At 42.4% G+C, this 17,695-nt stretch overlaps 1 protein-coding gene across 1 annotated transcript in view; it reads right to left on the bottom strand.

The window, feature by feature from the left end:
* Window positions 1–1,531: 1,531 nt before the first annotated feature.
* Window positions 1,532–17,695, bottom strand: part of ABCA4 (ATP binding cassette subfamily A member 4) — a 105,055-nt gene continuing 88,891 nt past the window's right edge. Inside the window, exons 39-45 of the mRNA XM_047727670.1 lie at window positions 17,040–17,181; window positions 14,117–14,251; window positions 13,231–13,334; window positions 13,043–13,135; window positions 10,914–11,163; window positions 9,485–9,571; window positions 1,532–1,907 (exon numbers count right to left, since the gene is read on the bottom strand). Coding sequence (XP_047583626.1) covers window positions 1,902–1,907; window positions 9,485–9,571; window positions 10,914–11,163; window positions 13,043–13,135; window positions 13,231–13,334; window positions 14,117–14,251; window positions 17,040–17,181 — 817 coding nt within the window. The 3' untranslated portion in view covers window positions 1,532–1,901. The remainder of the gene's footprint in view (window positions 1,908–9,484; window positions 9,572–10,913; window positions 11,164–13,042; window positions 13,136–13,230; window positions 13,335–14,116; window positions 14,252–17,039; window positions 17,182–17,695) is intronic.

Here is a 17,695-nt window from a genome sequence, read left to right as displayed (position 1 = left end):
AGCTTGAGGCCTGTGGGCTAAGTCTTTCTGGTGCCTGAAACAGCTGTCCCACCCAGGTGACACGGTCATATTTCTAGGGAACATCTTCTTTTCTCTTTAAGCTTTGCAGCCCTGCTGGGACAGAACTCTGTCTTTACTGGTCTCTGGGCAAGTACCCAGGGTGTCACAAAGAATCTTTCAAATCCAAAGCTTGTCGTCTGCCCCACTTTCCCCTTACTGTCTCTTTAGGAGAGTCATCATAGCAGGCACAAATGAAGGTTTCCATGAGTCTTTTACTCACAGTGAAAGAGATTCTTTTTAGATTCCCACTATTCCAAAGCTCCCCAAAGAATTGGAACCTGAGAAGATCTGACAAGTCATATTCCTGGAATATCTCCTGAGTGGTCTTGTTTTCTGAACTCTCTGTTTTCTCTTCTTCTTCTTGGTAAATCTCCCCTATTCCACCAGACTAGGAGACCTTTCAGTAGAGTAACACGTTCTCAGGAGATTTGAGCCACACTGCCAATGTGAATTCTCCTCAAACCCAAATGAAGTGTGGACATGCCTCCTCCTCCTTGATTTTTTTTCCTGCTTGTGTTTTGTGATTGGTATTTTTTTTAAAAGCATGGCATCCCTGTTGCTCTACCCGCCCTTTGCTGCTATCTTTAGCTTTTTGAGGTATCATTTTCCTGGACCTACTTCTTTTCAGTACACTTTTCTTTGCTGGGTTTTTATAGTGTTCAGTTTGGCAAGTAATTGTTGAGTGTTTCTTGTGTGTCAGGAGCTGGGGAAAATGTCAAAAATGACCCAGACAATGCCAATGGAGAGCTCAGGTGTGGTAGAGACAGACAGCTAAAGTGAGCTTCCCTTCCTGAGGCAGTGTGGGATTTTCCCCATACCTGACTCTTTCCAGTCCTAGAAGCCTTCCTAAAACCACCAAAGCCCACCACGAATGAGTGCTTATGCCCTCTCCCTCACACAGGTGTCCCCAAAATCATTTGGTTTAAAATGATTATGTTCTGATTCTTCGTGAGCTTTTCTGCAAATAATTAATGTCCCATGAGCCACTACTCCCTGACACCCCTGCAGAAGATGCACACGTCAGCACCGTGGAAATGGCACAGTATTATATGACATCTGTAAACAGTTACAGAGACAAGTTGGATATCATGTCCAACCAAGCACCCACTCTCACTTGTCCTTACCTCTTTGTCTCCTGTCCTAATTATACCTATGAGGTAGGCACTCAAATAAGCTGGGCAAACAGCCATGAAACCTAGATTTGGCTAATACCCTTTGACAATGGCTAATGTTTACGTGCATTGCCAGTTGGGTGTTTTCTTCAAACCCTACAAAGCAGACTTGACATGGAACATCAAGACCAGTCCATTCACATCCACCCCAGCATTGCAGAACCTTGCCATGACTAGCACTTCTGTGGCAGCAGCGCTCACAGAAGCTCATGCCATGACAGGAAGCTACACCCACACAAAGGATGTCTAAATACCAGATGGGGCACACCATGGAGATGAGGGGATTCAAACGGTCTGTGATAAGTACATTTGTACTTTATTTTCTCCTTAAAAATAATACACACACACACACACACACACACACACACACGACAGCAGATCCACTGCAAGTGAGTGTGATATGGAGTCAGAGCTACTAATAGGATGGGCCAGATAAGAAGGGGTTTTTGCATTCGTTTGGCTGGGTCAGTTTCCTCATCAGGTGTTTCAGGTGAGGAGGTCAGCTGTGGTTGCTCTTGGCAAGAGTCCCCTTCAGAGTTTGCGGTATGGCCTGCTTGGGTTTGTTTCTGCGGCTGAGCCGGTCCAATCAGATGACCATATGGCAAAGGCTCCTGCCTTTCCAGCTGTCCAGAATTTCTCTCCAGCTCTAGGGAATGAGTAGTATGGAGATCAGACCTGTGGAAGGAGATCAGATGGACTCTTGTCATCTTGGTTTTGTGAAGAGATGGCATATCAGCTTTTAAATTTTCAAAGTTAAACAGCTGTCAATTGCTGAAGGAAGCTCAATGGAGCATCCTGGGAGTTGGTCAGATCACCAAGGTCACGGGCTATGCTTGTTTGGAATGCGAAAAGTTTGGACCAGATGACCTCTTAGGTGTAGACATTATGAAAGCTCATGCCGTCTGGGTGCACATGCTTGCCTCTTCGAGGGACTCTATGCTCTCCGTGCAGTTCCCAAAGGCTGTCATGGTATCTTTTGTTTTTTTAGCCTAAAAATGTTACCATACTCTTCCTGTCTTATAAGCCAAGAAGTCATAATTTAGGTCATTCACGAGGTACAGAATTCCCTTTGTGTATTTTCCAAAGAGGTGGCTCCTGGGAAGCATGAAAATCTGATGGGGGCATGGAAGGGTGGGAGAAATTGGAGCTAGGGTTTAGGACAGCAGGCTCCAGATCAAAACTCAAGCATTATATCCAGCTCCTGAGGAAGGGGACACCTTTCTAACTAGAGAGACAAGGTCTCCAGTTAGAAGGCTGAATTCCTATACCAGTTGTGGGGGATTGAAAGAGTGTCAGCAAGGGGGGTTAAATGTAGGTCTGCCTACATCCAGACAAAATGTGGTTTATCAATTATCTAGCTTAAAAATCATACAAGCTCTTGAGAAGACGATTAACCTAGTGTTAAGGGCTAAGAACATGCTTTGAGGTGGGGCAAAGATCCCAGGCAAGACTACAGGTACTTCAGAAATGCATTGATAAGGCTATAAATCATACATGGAAACTCTTTAACAATAAATAAGGATCAGGCTCAACACCAAAAAAACCTAAAAATCCAATTCAAAAACAGGCTAGGGTGGTGCCTGGGTGGCTCAGTCGGTTAAACTTCAACCCTTGGTCTCAGTTGAGGTCTTGATCTCAGTGTTGTGAATTTAAGCACCACATTGGGCTCCACAATGGGCATGGAGCCTACTTAATAATAATAATAATAATAATAATAATAATAATAATAATGGATTAAAATAAATTAATAAAATAAAAATATGCAGAGTACCTGAATAGATATTTTTCCAAAGAAATGGCTAGCAGAAACATGAAAAATGCTCAACATCACTAATAATGAGGGAAATGCGAACTGAACCCACGATGAGATATCACCTCACACTAGTCAAAATGGATAGTATCAAAAAGACAAGGAACAATAAGTATTGGTGAGGATGTGGGGAAAATGGAACCCTCGTGCACTGTTCTAGGGGAATCGAAATTGGTGCAACCACTCTGGAAAACACTGTAGAAAACAGGAATACCATTTGATCCAGTAATTCTACTTCTGGGTATTTACCCAAAGAAAACAAAAACACTAATTCAAAGGGATACATGCATTCTTTTTTTTTTTGCAGCATTATTTACAATAGACAAGATATGGAAGCAACCCAAGTGTCCACTGATAGATGAATAGATAAAGATGTGGTGTACTGTGGTGAGCATAGCATAAAGTATAGGGAAGCTGAATCATTATATTGTACACCTAAAACTAATGTAACATTGTGTGTCAACTATACCCAAATAAAAAAACTAAAGAAAAAAAGATGTGACACATATATACAATGCAATATTATTCAGTCATAAAAGAATGAAATTCTGCCATTCAAGACAACCTGGATGGACACAGAGGGTATTATGCTAAGTGAAGTAAGTCAGACAAAAAGACAAATGCCATGTGATTTCATTTATATGTGGAATCTAAAAATCAAAACATATAAACAAGCCAGAAACAGACTCATAAATTCAGAGAATAACCTGGTGGTTGCCAGAGGGGGAGGGGTGGGAGGATGGATGAAATGGGTAAAGGAGATAAAGACATACAAACTTCCAGTTGTAAAATAAATAAATCATAGGGATGAGAAGTATAACATAAGGAATATAGTCAGTAATATTGTAACAATGTTGTATGGTGACTATGGTGAGCATTTGGTAATGCATATAATTGCCAAATCACTACACTTTTACAATAATTTATGTTGTATACTTGAAACTAATATAATACAGCATGTTAATGACACTTCAATTAAAAAATAAAATTGCAGGGGCGCCTGGGTGGCTCAGTTGGTTAAGCGACTGACTTTGGCTCAGGTCATGAACCTGAAGTCCTGGGATCGAGTCCCACATCAGGGTCCCAGCCCCAATGAGGAGTCTGCTTCTCCCTCTGATCTGCTCTCTCACTCTGTCTCTCTCTCTTTCTAATAAATAAATAAAATCTTAAAAAATAATAAAATTGTAGTCAAAAAAAGGCTAAGGGCCAGAAACTTATCTGAGTTGTTCCTGCTTCTGGAAAACAAACATGATGGTCACTAATTTATAAGCCCATTTAGGATGTTTCTAAGTTGACTGATCATCTATCACCTAGTTATCTATTGAAACCTTGACCCTCACTCGTTTCCATAAAAGATTGTGACATTTCACAAACCTCATCCCAAAGGATATTTTCCAGTTCTGAGTCCCTCAAGAATTCAAAGCATTCTTGCTAACCAGACACACTGCTCTCTAGATAATGAAATGCCGGTGGTAGCCTTCACTCACGAGTGGGGTTGGAAAGCCACCAGAGGCTGAATTTCCTGTAGCTGCACTGTCACATGTATTTGGAGGCAGGCTGTGAATGTTTTCTATAAATTACTGAGAGAAACAACCTTTTTCTTGTTGACATTAGGGGAAATTATTTTAAAGTGGTATAATGTAAACAAGACTGTAATTACTATTTGTTTCATGACATTTATTTACATACAACATTATACAAGAGAATTCTCTCTAACCTTTGTAAAGGTAGTATGTCATTAAGTCAGAGTTAGGGTCTGAATCACAAATTTATTGTAAAAATATACCAATTTAATAAAGGTGTTGCAGTAGGTTTTCTATTATAATATTTTTATACTAAAATGTGACAAATAATATAGGAAAATGGTCACATCCAATAAGGGGGAAAAGTCTGGAATTTAATGCTACAGATCACAGGCCATCAATGCCCCTTACCTGGATCAGAGATGACTTGGTGTTAGCCCTCTGAGAGAGAATATACCAGGTTTGGGTGGGGAGACCACTGTTAGTTCTAGGAAACACTTTTGCTACCCAGTGAGTTATAAAAGAGGCTCATAACTGCAAATGGCTTTCAAAGAATAATTTTCTAGAGGTGTAAACACTAAGTATCAGATTTGTAAATGAGGAAGAGTGCCTAGAAAATCTGAGCAGAACTATCATTCTCTGGACAGGTGCCTTTGCTTAGGCATTTCTGGGTCCTCTAGGGAGATGGGATGCAAGGTTAACCTTGCCAAGTAGCTTTTAGATCTCTACTGGTCAAGAGGAAGGTGAAAAATTCATTGCAAGCATGGCCTTGAAAAGGAGTGTTTCAACCAGTGGTAAGATTTGTGGGTTTTTTTGCAACTAAGAAACTGGTGGGAGGTTCAGCTATAAAGGAACATATCTAAAATAGCAGAGTACATTTAAGTTTTCAAATGTGATTATACTAAGGAGCAATTATACAAAACAAGTCTCACTGCTATATATAAAGGAAGATACCTTTTGCTAAGCTATTCGGAAAAGATACTTTAGGTTCTGCATTGTCAAAGCAGTGCAGCTAGTATGTGGTGATTCATGAGTAAATAGTATCCTGAATAAGGCTTCACTATTCTATAGAACACTTAGGTTCACCCTTGAAGAGACAGAGTTTTAATAAAACCTGAATTGATATAGTAAGACAAATTAGCACTGGCCAAAAGTCTGTTCATCATGTTTTTCAGAGGTAGATAACTTCAGGATGTTTACTTATTTACATTTCATAACTTCTATTTACAATCATTACCATCTACCTCTTTTGGGCAAAGTTCCAATGTTGTCTTTATGCTTCAAAAATAGAATTTGAATTCCATTATTCCAAATAGATTATTTTAAACTTTTCCACACTTACTAGAAGAATGTAAGTATCTACCTTGAGTATAAATAGAGCATATATTATTATATATCACTGATGTAATCTAGAATCTAGGAGTAGAGTCCTTTATTATAACTTTATTCTGGAACAAATCACCATATGGCATGTATACCTATACGTGTTGAAATTGAAAACTTGTCCTATGAATTCTTTGGTTTAGAAATGTCTAAATGTGAAGTTGGGTGATTTAATAATATCAAGTGTAGATAAGAGATCACTTAAAACTTCTTAGGATCTATACTTTTAATGCCATTCCGATCAAAATTCCACCGGTATTTTTCAAGGAGCTGGAGCAAATAATCCAAAAATTTGTATGGAATCAGAAGAGACACCGAATCGCTAAGGAAATGCTGAAAAACAAAAGTAAAACTGGGGGCATCATGTTACCTGATTTCAAGCTTTACTACAAAGCTGTGATCACCAAGACAGCATGGTACTGGCATAAAAACAGACACACAGACCACTGGAACAGAGTAAAGAGCCCAGATATGGACCCTCAACTCTATGGTCAAATAATCTTCAACAAAACAGGAAAAAATATACAGTGGAAAAAAGACAGTCTCTTCAATAAATGGTGCTGGGAAAACTGGACAGCTATATGTAGAAGAATGAAACTCGACCATTCTCTTATACCATACACAAAGATAAACTCAAAATGGATAAAAGACCTCAACGTGAGACAGGAATCCATCAGAATCCTAGAGGAGAATATAGGCAGTAACCTCTTCGATATCAGCCACAGCAACTTCTTTTAAGATATGTCTCCAAAGGCAAAAGAAGCAAAAGTGAAAATGAACTTTTGGGACTTCATCAAAATCAAAAGCTTCTGCACAGCAAAGGAAACAGTCAACAAAACAAAGAGGCAACCCACGGAATGGGAGAAGATATTTGCAAATGACAGTACAGACAAAAGGTTGATATCCAGGATCTATAAAGAACTCCTCAAACTCAACACACATAAAACAGACAATCATATCAAAAAATGGGCAGAAGATATGAACAGACACTTCTCCAATGAAGACATACAAATGGCTATCAGACACATGAAAAAATGTTCATCACAACTAGCCATCAGGGAGATTCAAATTAAAATCACATTGAGATACCACCTTACACCACTTAGAATGGCCAAAATTAGCAAGACAGGAAACAACATGTGTTGGAGGGGATGTGGAGAAAGGGGAACCCTCTTACACTGTTGGTGGGAATGCAAGTTGGTGCAGCCACTTTGGAGAACAGTGTGGAGATTCCTCAAGAAATTAAAAATAGAGCTTCCCCATGACCCTGCCATTGCACTACTGGGTATTTACCCCAAAGATACAGATGTAGTGAAAAGAAGGGCCATCTGTACCCCAATGTTTATAGCAGCAATGGCCACGGTCGCCAAACTGTGGAAAGAACCAAGATACCCTTCAACGGACGAATGGATAAGGAAGATGTGGTCCATATACACTATGGAGTATTATGCCTCCATCAGAAAGGATGAATACCCAACTTTTGTAGCAACATGGATGGGACTGGAAGAGATTATGCTGAGTGAAATAAGTCAAGCAGAGAGAGTCAATTATCATATGGTTTCACTTATTTGTGGAGCATAACAAATAGCATGGAGGACAAGTAGAGTTAGAGAGGAGAAGGGAGTTGAGGGCAATTGGAAGGGGAGGGGAACCATGAGAGACTATGGACTCTGAAAAACAATCTGAGGGTTTTGAAGGGGCGGAGGGTGGGAGGTTGGGGGAACCAGGTGGTGGGTATTGGAGAGGGCACGGATTGCATGGAGCACTGGGTGTGGTGCAAAAACAATGAATACTGTTACGCTGAAAATAAATTAAAAAAATAAAAAATAAAATAAAACAAAAAAAACCCCAAAAACTTCTTAGGGAGTAAGTTCAGAAATAAGGTTATACAATTTTAAGAAGTGTGCAAAAAGCCCATAAATGTTTAGTTCTTTCGTTGGATAAAAAATATAAGTCAAATACTTAACAGGTCTCAAACTTATTTAAAAAATAAAATGGGGTAAAACACTGAAACTGAGGAAAAAAAAAAGAAACTGCTAGGAGGAATGAGAATTTGCTAGGAAGTAAGATTTTGTACATTAATGGGACGCCTGGGTGGCTCAGTTGGTTAAGCGGCTGCCTTCGGCTCGGGTCATGATCCCAGCGTCCTGGGATAGAGTCCCACATCGGGCTCCTTGCTCAGCGGGGAGCCTGCTTCTCCCTCTGCCTCTGCCTACCACTCTGTCTGCCTGTGCTCATGCTCGCTCCCTCTCTCTCTCTAACAAATAAATAAATAAAATCTTAAAAAAAAAAGATTTTGTACATTAATGCTTATTGGAGAAATGCTTTGATTTTATTCTCTAGGCAATTTTGGACAGAACAGCTGAATTAATCTGTCCCTTTAAAATCCCAAGCTTTGGCACCTGGCTGGTTCAGTCAGTAGAGCATGTGACCCTCAATCTCAGGGTCATGAATTCAAGCTCACATTGGTCCTGAAGCCTACTTACAAATTTTTTAAAAAATTCCCTGGTATAAGCCAAGGTGCTCAGACAGTGCTTCTTCCAGTGCTTTCTCTAGTGCTGTCTGGGGAACTGGGGTGGGGTAGACATGCTCCTTACACGGAGCACAATGCCAGGGACTGATCCTGGAAGCACCTATCCCAAGAGTTATCACAGGCCAGGATACACATTCTTATTGCTTCTTCCTTCACCACCTTGAGATTTTTAAAAATTAATTAATTTTTAAAGTAATCTCTATATCCAGTGTGGGGCTTGAACTCACAATCCCACGATCAAGAATAGAATGCTCCACCAACTGAGTCAGCCAGGTACCCCTTGATATTTTTATACAGAACAACAAGACCTCTTCCTAAAACAGACAGTAATCTTTTCTCTAACCAAATATGTCCACCATTGAAATGAAGTGCCAGTTAATCTCCTTCCTTTAAACTCAAATATACGACCAAAATAAATGTCAAGTATCCTAACAACCCAAACATTGTAATACTCTTTCCTATTTTCCCTGCTTCATATTTCTAAATCTCTTTTTTAAAAAGATTGTATTTATTTATTTGACAGACAGAGATCACAAGTAGGCAGAGAGGTAGGCAGAGAGAGAGAGAGAGAGAGAGTGGAGGAAGCAGGCTTCCCACTGAGCAGAGAGCCCGATGTGGGACTCGATCCCAGGACCCTGGCATCACAACCTGAGCCAAAGGCAGAGGCTTTAACCCACTGAGCCACCCAGGGGCCCCCCTGCTTCATATTTCTAAAACCAAGTCTTTTCACTATAAGAAAAGCATGTGGGAAAGTTCTAAAAAATGCCCTCCCACACCACCTAGATGGCTTCTTGATTATGAAAGGAACCTCCACAACCACTGACTGAACAGTCCCTCAGCACAGAAGTGGTGGGGAGCAGCAGGAATGTGGTGGGGATGTGGTATGGAGGGGACTCTCTGTGGGTGGCATATCTGGACCTTGGGGTCCCTCAGACCCAACGTACCAGTCCCTGAGCTGAGGATCCACCTCAGACAGTGGACTGTGAAAGAGGAGCAGGAGTACCTTGGCTTGTCGGCTGGCTCCAGCGGCTCGAGGGTGCAAAGGGAGGTCATGAATTTCAGTCTGCTGTTTAGCAAAATTCACAAATACCTGGAGACAAGAGTAGGAGAGCAATAGTAGGTAGATGTTCCCAGAAAAATGGTATCCTTGACCCATCCACCCACCCACTTTTTGTCTGTCTTCTACAGTTAATGTATGGCCCTGCTAGAGCCGCTGTGTCCTGCAGGAGGGGAGGGTGGCCCACCCACAAAGCCTAGCCACCCATCCCCGGGATAGGCTTGTTTCTTAGAATTCTGCGCTGAGCCAAAGGAATTCCCATGGGAAGATTCAAAGGACTCCAGGTAGATTCTCAGCTAGCAGCATCCTCCTAAACCTCTAAAGAAACTGAAAACCAAAAAGCAAAAACAGAAGCAGGAGTCCGATCTCCCTTCTTTTCTGTTCTTTATTCAATGTGCGGTATGGCTATGACTCCTGCTCCAGCCTTCATCTGCTGGCAAGAAGGTACTGGTGAGCCAGCTCCTCAAAGGGTATTTGGGGACTTGCCTATTTCCACTGCTTTATTAAGCTGCCTTAAGGATGTTTATTCAAAACAAACCAAATGGCAACAACAGTAACCCCCGAGAAACAACTCAAATGTCCAAATGGGTGAATGGATAAACAAACATGATATATACATATAGTGGAATATGACTCAGCCTTTACAAGAATATTCTGACACATGCTACAATGTTAATGAACTGGAGGACATTATGTCAAGGGAAATAAGCTAGACACAAAAGGACAAATACTATATGACTCCACTTACATAAGGAATGTGGAGTAGTCAATAGAAAGTAGGACAGTAGTTACCAGTGCCTGGGGGAGGTTAACGGGGAATTCTTGTCTAATGGATATACAGTTTCAGTTTGGGAAGATAAAAGTTTCTGGAGATGGATGGAGGTGATCCATTTCACAATATGTGACTATACTCAATGCCACTGAATTGTACACTTAAGAATAGTTATTTATGTTATATATATTTCGCCATAATAAGAAAAAATAGTGATCACATTAAATACCCTGATTCATGGCACGCAGGCTTTTCAAAAATCCCTGAACTGAAATGAATGGGTGCATTTGATTGTATGAAAATTAAGCATCGATAACATTGATTTGAAAAGGAAAAAAAAAAAAAAAAAAAAACAGCCACTACCACCAACCAGGAAGAATGAAAAAAGATCATAGTATAGTGGGGAAGGATGATGTAAAGTCAATGAAATTTGCTGATGACTAAAATATTGTTGGAAAACAATTTTGGATCTACCAAGCTTTACCCTAATGGATGGCGGCACCAGAGCATGAAAAATAAGGCGTGTGGCGCCAGCACTCATGTGGCTTCCAGCCCAGTCTGTGTGCAGCCCCCTGCCACACACCAGGCCGGCGGGCAACCTGCCTGGTCCAGCGTGGTCTGCGTGACTGAGTACTCCTCTATGAGCAGGCTGTCCTTGTGGGAGATGAGCAGCCGGAAGATGCGGGCCAGGGAGGAGGAGGGGACCTGGAACTGGAGCATGTTGTAGTGGCGCTCCCGCTGCACGCTGCCTGGGAAGTTCCCCTGGAAAAACTGTTCCACCAGATTCAGGTCAGGAAGCAAGTCTTCCTTTGGGGATCTGATCTTCATCGTGACAATGTAGCCATCTCCAAACCTAGGCGACATGCAGGGTAGCCCGGCACGGGCCTGTTAGTAGCTGGGTCTAAGGCAATTCCAAAATAAGGAATAGATTAATCAAAAATATTGAGGATGATAGGCCCATACTATAGAACCTGTGTGCATGTTTAAAACTAGGAGGAAAAAGCCTGTGATGGTTCCCAGAAAAAATAGTCTGGTATTAGTCTGTAGAGGTCCAAATGTCTGTGTGGTGAAGTGAGTCACCAGACCTGTGTCACAGCTTCCTGGGTCCAACTCCTGTAGACATGGATGCTCCCTGCTCCTTTCCCTCCCATTTACCTGCTGAAGTCAAAGGTGGATTTAGCCCCTTGTGGAGATCACAACCTGCCCACAAAGGCCTCTGGAACTAGTATTTACTCAGTAATGGAAAGGCTGCCTCCTTCTTCAAAGAGATCCCAGGAGGGCACAAAGACTTGAGAAGCAGCACTTCCCTGTGGAAACTTCCAGAACAAGTGGGAGCTGCTAGGGTCAGGACACTCAACTCTTCTCCCTTCTGTGTCAGTTATAATTTACCTCAATGCTCTCTCTATGACCAAGGGTTGTTCCCCTCTACAATAAAATATCTTTCCTTGCAGCTCTGGAAAACTGCCCCTCCACATGGGAGATATTCTCTTCTCACCTGCTCTACCATGAGGATACTGATCAGAGGGAAAACAATGGGGAATCCATCCATGTCTCCTGCCGTTGGACCCAGGCAGCTCTGCTATGGCTCTGGCGACCTTGTATGCTGAGGTGGATGTCAGTCCCCCTAGATATTTGTGCAGCGTCACCCAAATGCTGCTAACCTACTAGACCTTCCTCTCGATCACTCATCTGCCCTGATGCATATGAAGGATGATGTGTCTTGGGCAACAGTTCCATGGGTACGAGACTAAGCATTTTGGCCTGGATAAGGTAGGTTATGTACTATTCTTTTTACCAATGAGCACAGCGACTTTTATATTCTGGGCTCTTAAAAAGCGTTTGTTAAATAACTGAGTAATAACTACAAATCCACCCTTCCTAGTTTATCAAGTGTATCAGAATGCAAGGAAGCATGGCATTATTATCATAACCTTATTTTAGCTGATTAATTGTGGTTTTGGGACATAAACTATTGTAAATAATGCATCGTTTATGACAGTTTACAATTTATGGGGACAGGGTAATGCTACTGAAGAACACTGGCATTGTTGGTTGACATATACTTCATGGTCACTTCTCAAACTCAAAAGCATAAACATGTCTTAAAGGAAAACTGATTCTTGGGCTATTTGGTCATTAGTAATTTGATCATTAGTAATGATCCCTATTTTGGTCATGGATTCTTTTTTTTTTTAAGATTTTATTTATTTTATTTATTTATTTGACACAGAGAGAGAGAGATCACAAGTAGGCAGAGAGAGAGAGGGAGAAGCAGACTCCCTGCTGAGCAGAGAGCCCGATGCGGGGCTTGATCCCAGGACCCTGGGATCATGACCTGAGCCGAAGGCAGAGGCTTTAACCCACTGAGCCACCCAGGTGCCCTTGGTCATGGGTTCTTATTAAATAGGCCATAGGTGCTGGATCCGTTGGGATAAGTGGTGGGATAATGAGGCTGTGGTAGTGACCCCTCCTCATCCCGGGCCCAATCAGAACCCCATCTGGAGACTCAGGGATTCCTCAACCGTAGGCAATTAGCCCAACCTAGAGAAGTTTCTTTCAGCACAGCAGCTTTTTCTGTCTGCTATTGTGGAACAAGGCCCAGACCACGTGCTTCTGCCCACGTGATAAGGGTAGCAGGACCATCCCAAGTGTCAGTAGAGAGCACAGGGCCTTGTTGACCGCCTCTAACATCAAAGAAGGTAACAAAGGTGACCCCCAGCATATATCCTTACTTGCACTTGAGGTGCTGAATGGTGCCCAGACACTGAAAGGTGCCCTTTACCATGATGGCCAGCCGGGTACACAGAGCCTCACATTCTTCCATGCTGTGGGGCAGGAGAGAGGAAGTAAGCAGGGGTGGGGAGGGGGGAGCCTTCCAGTCTGCCCACCTGTTCTGTCCCAGCCCCCGGGAATCTCTTGCCTGTGGGATGTGAGGACCACAGCTCTCCCTTCTCTGATGATGCTCACAATGGTGTTCCACAACATGCGGCGTGCCTGGGGGTCCATGCCCGTGGTGGGTTCATCCTGTGGGGAGGCAGAGAGGGGAGGGAGCTAGGCTTGGAGCCTGCCTCTCCTGGTTATTGTACCCTCCTTGACTGCCCCCCTCTAAGCAGTTCTGCTCTCTGGGAGACAATACACAAAGTGTCTCCCCAAGTGGGCAAGATTTGGGGAACCCGGGCTTCAGGTAGGGAAAGCAGGGGATCAACCAGGAGAGTAAAGAGACATTATGCATATCCATTGACCCCCTTCAGCCCACGAATGGGTTAAGATTAAGACAATGGCAGAATTATCTCAAAAATTAAAAAACCAGCAACCTTATACATACACTTGCAAGAGGCAGAGACATAGCCCAGGTGACTTGTATGAGTCACCTTCCAGCCCTGCAGCCCATGTCCTCATAAATCCCTGACTGCACAGGCACAAGGGTCTTGGGTGTGGTGCAGCTCCAGTGAGAATCACACGAGCCTTTGATCCATGCCAGTGTTCTTGCCCACTCTATATCCCGAAAAGATGTCTTCCAGCAGTAGTAATTTCTGACCAGAGGGGCTGAACTTCCCTGCTATGAGCCTGTGGGCCCACAAGACACCTCCCAGGGGCTCAGAGTGAGAATATGTTATGACTCCTGTTTTCCCCAAGAGTTGTGAACCAAACACTGGCTTGATGTGCTCAAAACAAGCAGTACAGGAAACAGTCTAGATGAAAACAGATCACTGTATTTTCTAAATCTGCTGGCCTAATCACAGAGGTGCAGCTCTTGGTTCAAGCCCTCAGGACCATCTATCCCCACGAGTCCTGGTGACCCTCACCAGCAGCACCAGAGGTGGGCGGCCCATTAATGCGATGGCTATGGAGAGTTTCCGCTTGTTGCCTCCACTGTAGGTGCCGACCAGGCGGTCTGCATAGAGAGACAGGCCCAGGCTCTGAATACTCCAGTTTGCCACCTAGGGAAGAGGAAGAAAACCCATTGTGAAAAGACAAACAAGCGAACATCCACCTATTTGAAGTCTTAGGCTCCCAGATCTCACTTTAGGATGACAGACACAGCTAGGCTGACATACGGGGGTTCAGGGGGTTCTTGGGCTTCAGGGGCCAGACGTCTCCTTTCCATACTGTGCCTTACATCGAGGTGTGGCTTGGTACAGCCCCCAGAGAAATGACCTTCAGCCTTACAAAGAGCAAGATAGTGCTTCTCACCCAGTGTCCCAGACTACGGGTAAGGGTGGAAGAGTCCCAGGGTCTGTTGGTGGGTCTCAGACCCATTGCTTCCATCCTTCAACAGGGTCACACTTGAAGTCTCGTGCATCTAATATGTACTTATCGAGCCACTGCTATGAGTCAGGCACTGCACTAGGCCCTGGAATAATGTTGAACATAGCCTTGCTGTCATACTCACAGATGGGTGTGGGGGATGACACACAATCGAAATAAACAGAATAATGACAGATTATAAAAGTGCTTTGAGAAAAATCAATGGAAATTATGACAAAGAATACCGTGTGTGTGGGCGGGGGGGAAGAGCACATGCACAGAAAGAAAACTAGAGAAGTCTTTGGAGACAAGCCTACCAGGCTTCTGCCTTCTGTACTTACTATATCTCTGCCTGAAATGTTCTTCCCCTAGCCATCCCCATGACTCCCTCTGTCAGTTCCTTTAGGTCTTCATTCAGAGGTCATTTCCTCCGTGATGCTGGCCCTGTGCCACCCTATCTAAAAATCTTCCCTACTTTATTTTTCCCCTACCGACTTTTCATTTGCAAATGTACTGTATATTTTACTTATTTATCTATTTATTATCTGTCCTTCCCACTAGAATGTAAGCTTCACTTTTAACTTCTTACTTGGAATAGTTTCCAGCTTACGGGAATGTTTAAAAATAAGAATAATACAAAAATATTCATAAACACTTTACTCTCTTTTTCTCTCTCCTTCTTATGCATGTGTGTGTGCACGTGTGCATACATACACACACATATGATTTTTTCAGAGCCATTCAAGGTAAGTTATATATCATAACCCTTTATTCCTAAATACTTTAGTATCTACTTCCTGAGAAGAGAAATACTCTTACATAACTGCAGTGCAGTTATCAGTGTCCCTAAATTTAACATTGTTCTGATACTGTCCTCTGATCTACCCTTCATAGTCTGGTTTTGCCAACTGGCCCAATGGTGGCCTTCATGGCATTATTTTCTATCCAGTACAGGATGCAGTCTAGTGTCCATTACTCAGCCACCGTGTCTGCTTAGCTCCTGTGATCAGGAACATTTCCATAGTCTCTCTTTGTCTTTTGTGACTTTGATAACTTTGAAGAGTATGGCCCCAATATTTTTTTTTAATAGAATGTTCCTTTGGAGTTTGTCTGATGTTTACTCATGATAAGATTCAGCTTATATGTCCTTGATCAGAATATCCTGTGTTGTGTCCTTCTCATGGTATCACCTCTAGGGTCAGGACATGTCCAAGTGCCCCTCATAAGGAATGTTAATTCTGATCACCCAGTTAAGGTGTTGTCTAATTTCTTCATTGTGAAATTATGATGCTTCTCCCTCACAACCAACAAGCGATCTATGGGAGATACTTTCAAGCTCTACAAATATCTTGTGTCTCATAAAAAGCTTCCTCTAGATTTATCAACCATGGATGATGCTTGTGCAATCCAATCTTTACTATGATCACTAAAAAATGATTTTTCAACTCTAGAATTTCTCCCACCCTAATCAGTTGGCTCTCAGCATCTGTGTGTAGGTAAGAACCATCCCTTTTCTCTTATTTATCTATTTAACAGTATAGAGTTATGAATTCCTCTGTTTCCCCCAATGTCTTATAATTTATCATGGTGTTTATTGTTTTGATGTTCTAACTGTACACCGTTTGGCTATTGGGAGCCCCTTTAAGATGGCTCCTGCGTAGCTCTGACATACCTCTTTTTTTTTTTTTTAAAGCACTTTACTTTCTGGCATAATAAGATGTTTCAGGCTCATTTTATACCTATACTTTCCCAGTTGTGGAATTTGTCATTGCAATAGTGTTACAATAGCATTGCATGGTGTCAGATGGGAGCTACACCCTGGAGGGCATAGCATAATGCATGGAGTTGTCAAATCATGTTATACCTTCCGGCTAATGTCACATTGTATGTCAACTATACTTCAGTAGAAAATAGTGGGGGAGAAAAGTAAAATTCAGCATGTGTTCTTTAGCCCTTTGCTTTTTTTACTTAACAATAACTCTAGGAAATAACTCCCTATCAGTTCACAGAGATTGTGTGTGTGTGTGTGTGTGTGTGTGTGTGTGTGTGTGTGTGTGTTTAACAGCTGCGTATGACTTCCTTATGTATATGGAGCATAAATGATTTAACCAATCTCCTATGCCTGAATATTTAGCTAATTCCCAATGTTCTGTGACTATGAATGCGATGAAGAAGCTGTGCATGTATGTGTATTTTGCACTGTGGGAGGGTGTATCTTTGGGTAAATTCCCAGAAGTGAGATTGCTGAATCCAAGGGTAAATGCATACATTGTTTTGTTAGATAGGAAGACAGGGATTTTCTTGTTTTGTTTACTGCTATTCACCCAAATATAACAGTATTTGGCATATAGTAGACACTCAAAAAGCATGTGTTGAATGGACAGCATGTTTCAGCTTTCCCATCCCCAAATACATTCACTCTCACGAAACAGGCTTAGGAATTACCAAACTCCTGAGTGGCTACAAGAAACCATTTTTTACCTTCTCAATTTCATCTGCTGGTACACCTCGAAGCCGGGCATAAAGGTAAAGATGTTCTCGCCCTGTAAGCAGGTCATCAATTGCATCAAACTGAGGACAGTAGCCCATATTTTGATGGACGTCAGATATATTGGTTAAAATACTGCAAGAAGAAAAAGCAATTAGCAAGTTTTCTTCAAACGGGTGGGTGGTGGGACAACAGAACTGGGGCTGGAGAGCTTCTGTCAATGGGATACACAAGCTACCTCTTCTCTTCTGCTTTGCTTCACAAATGTGCAAAACATTTATAATTCAAAGCAGGGGCCCTTTGGTTAGAAACTGATGAACTTCTGGAATTCTGAGCATTGAATCCAATAGATCTTTCCAAGTTTCTCTTTCTAGGATAATCTGAATCTCTGCTACCCAAAGTCAGCTTTAGTTTTGGAGTGGATCGCCTCATATGTGGATTTAAAAACGAAGGGAAGATCAGGCTTTAGAAAATGACCAGTGAGGGGTGCCTGGGAGGCTCAGTCCATTAAGCGTTTGACTTGGGGTTTTGGCTCAGTTCATGATTTCATGGATTTTGGGATCAAGGCCTGCATTGGGCTTCTTGCTCAGTGGGGAGTCTGTTTGAGATTCTCTCTCTCTCCCTTGCCCTCTGTCCCTCTCCCATTCAG

This window comes from Lutra lutra, chromosome 4, assembly GCF_902655055.1.
Source record: "Lutra lutra chromosome 4, mLutLut1.2, whole genome shotgun sequence".
NCBI lineage: Eukaryota > Metazoa > Chordata > Mammalia > Carnivora > Mustelidae > Lutra > Lutra lutra.
This window is presented reverse-complemented; position numbering and strand designations above follow the sequence as displayed.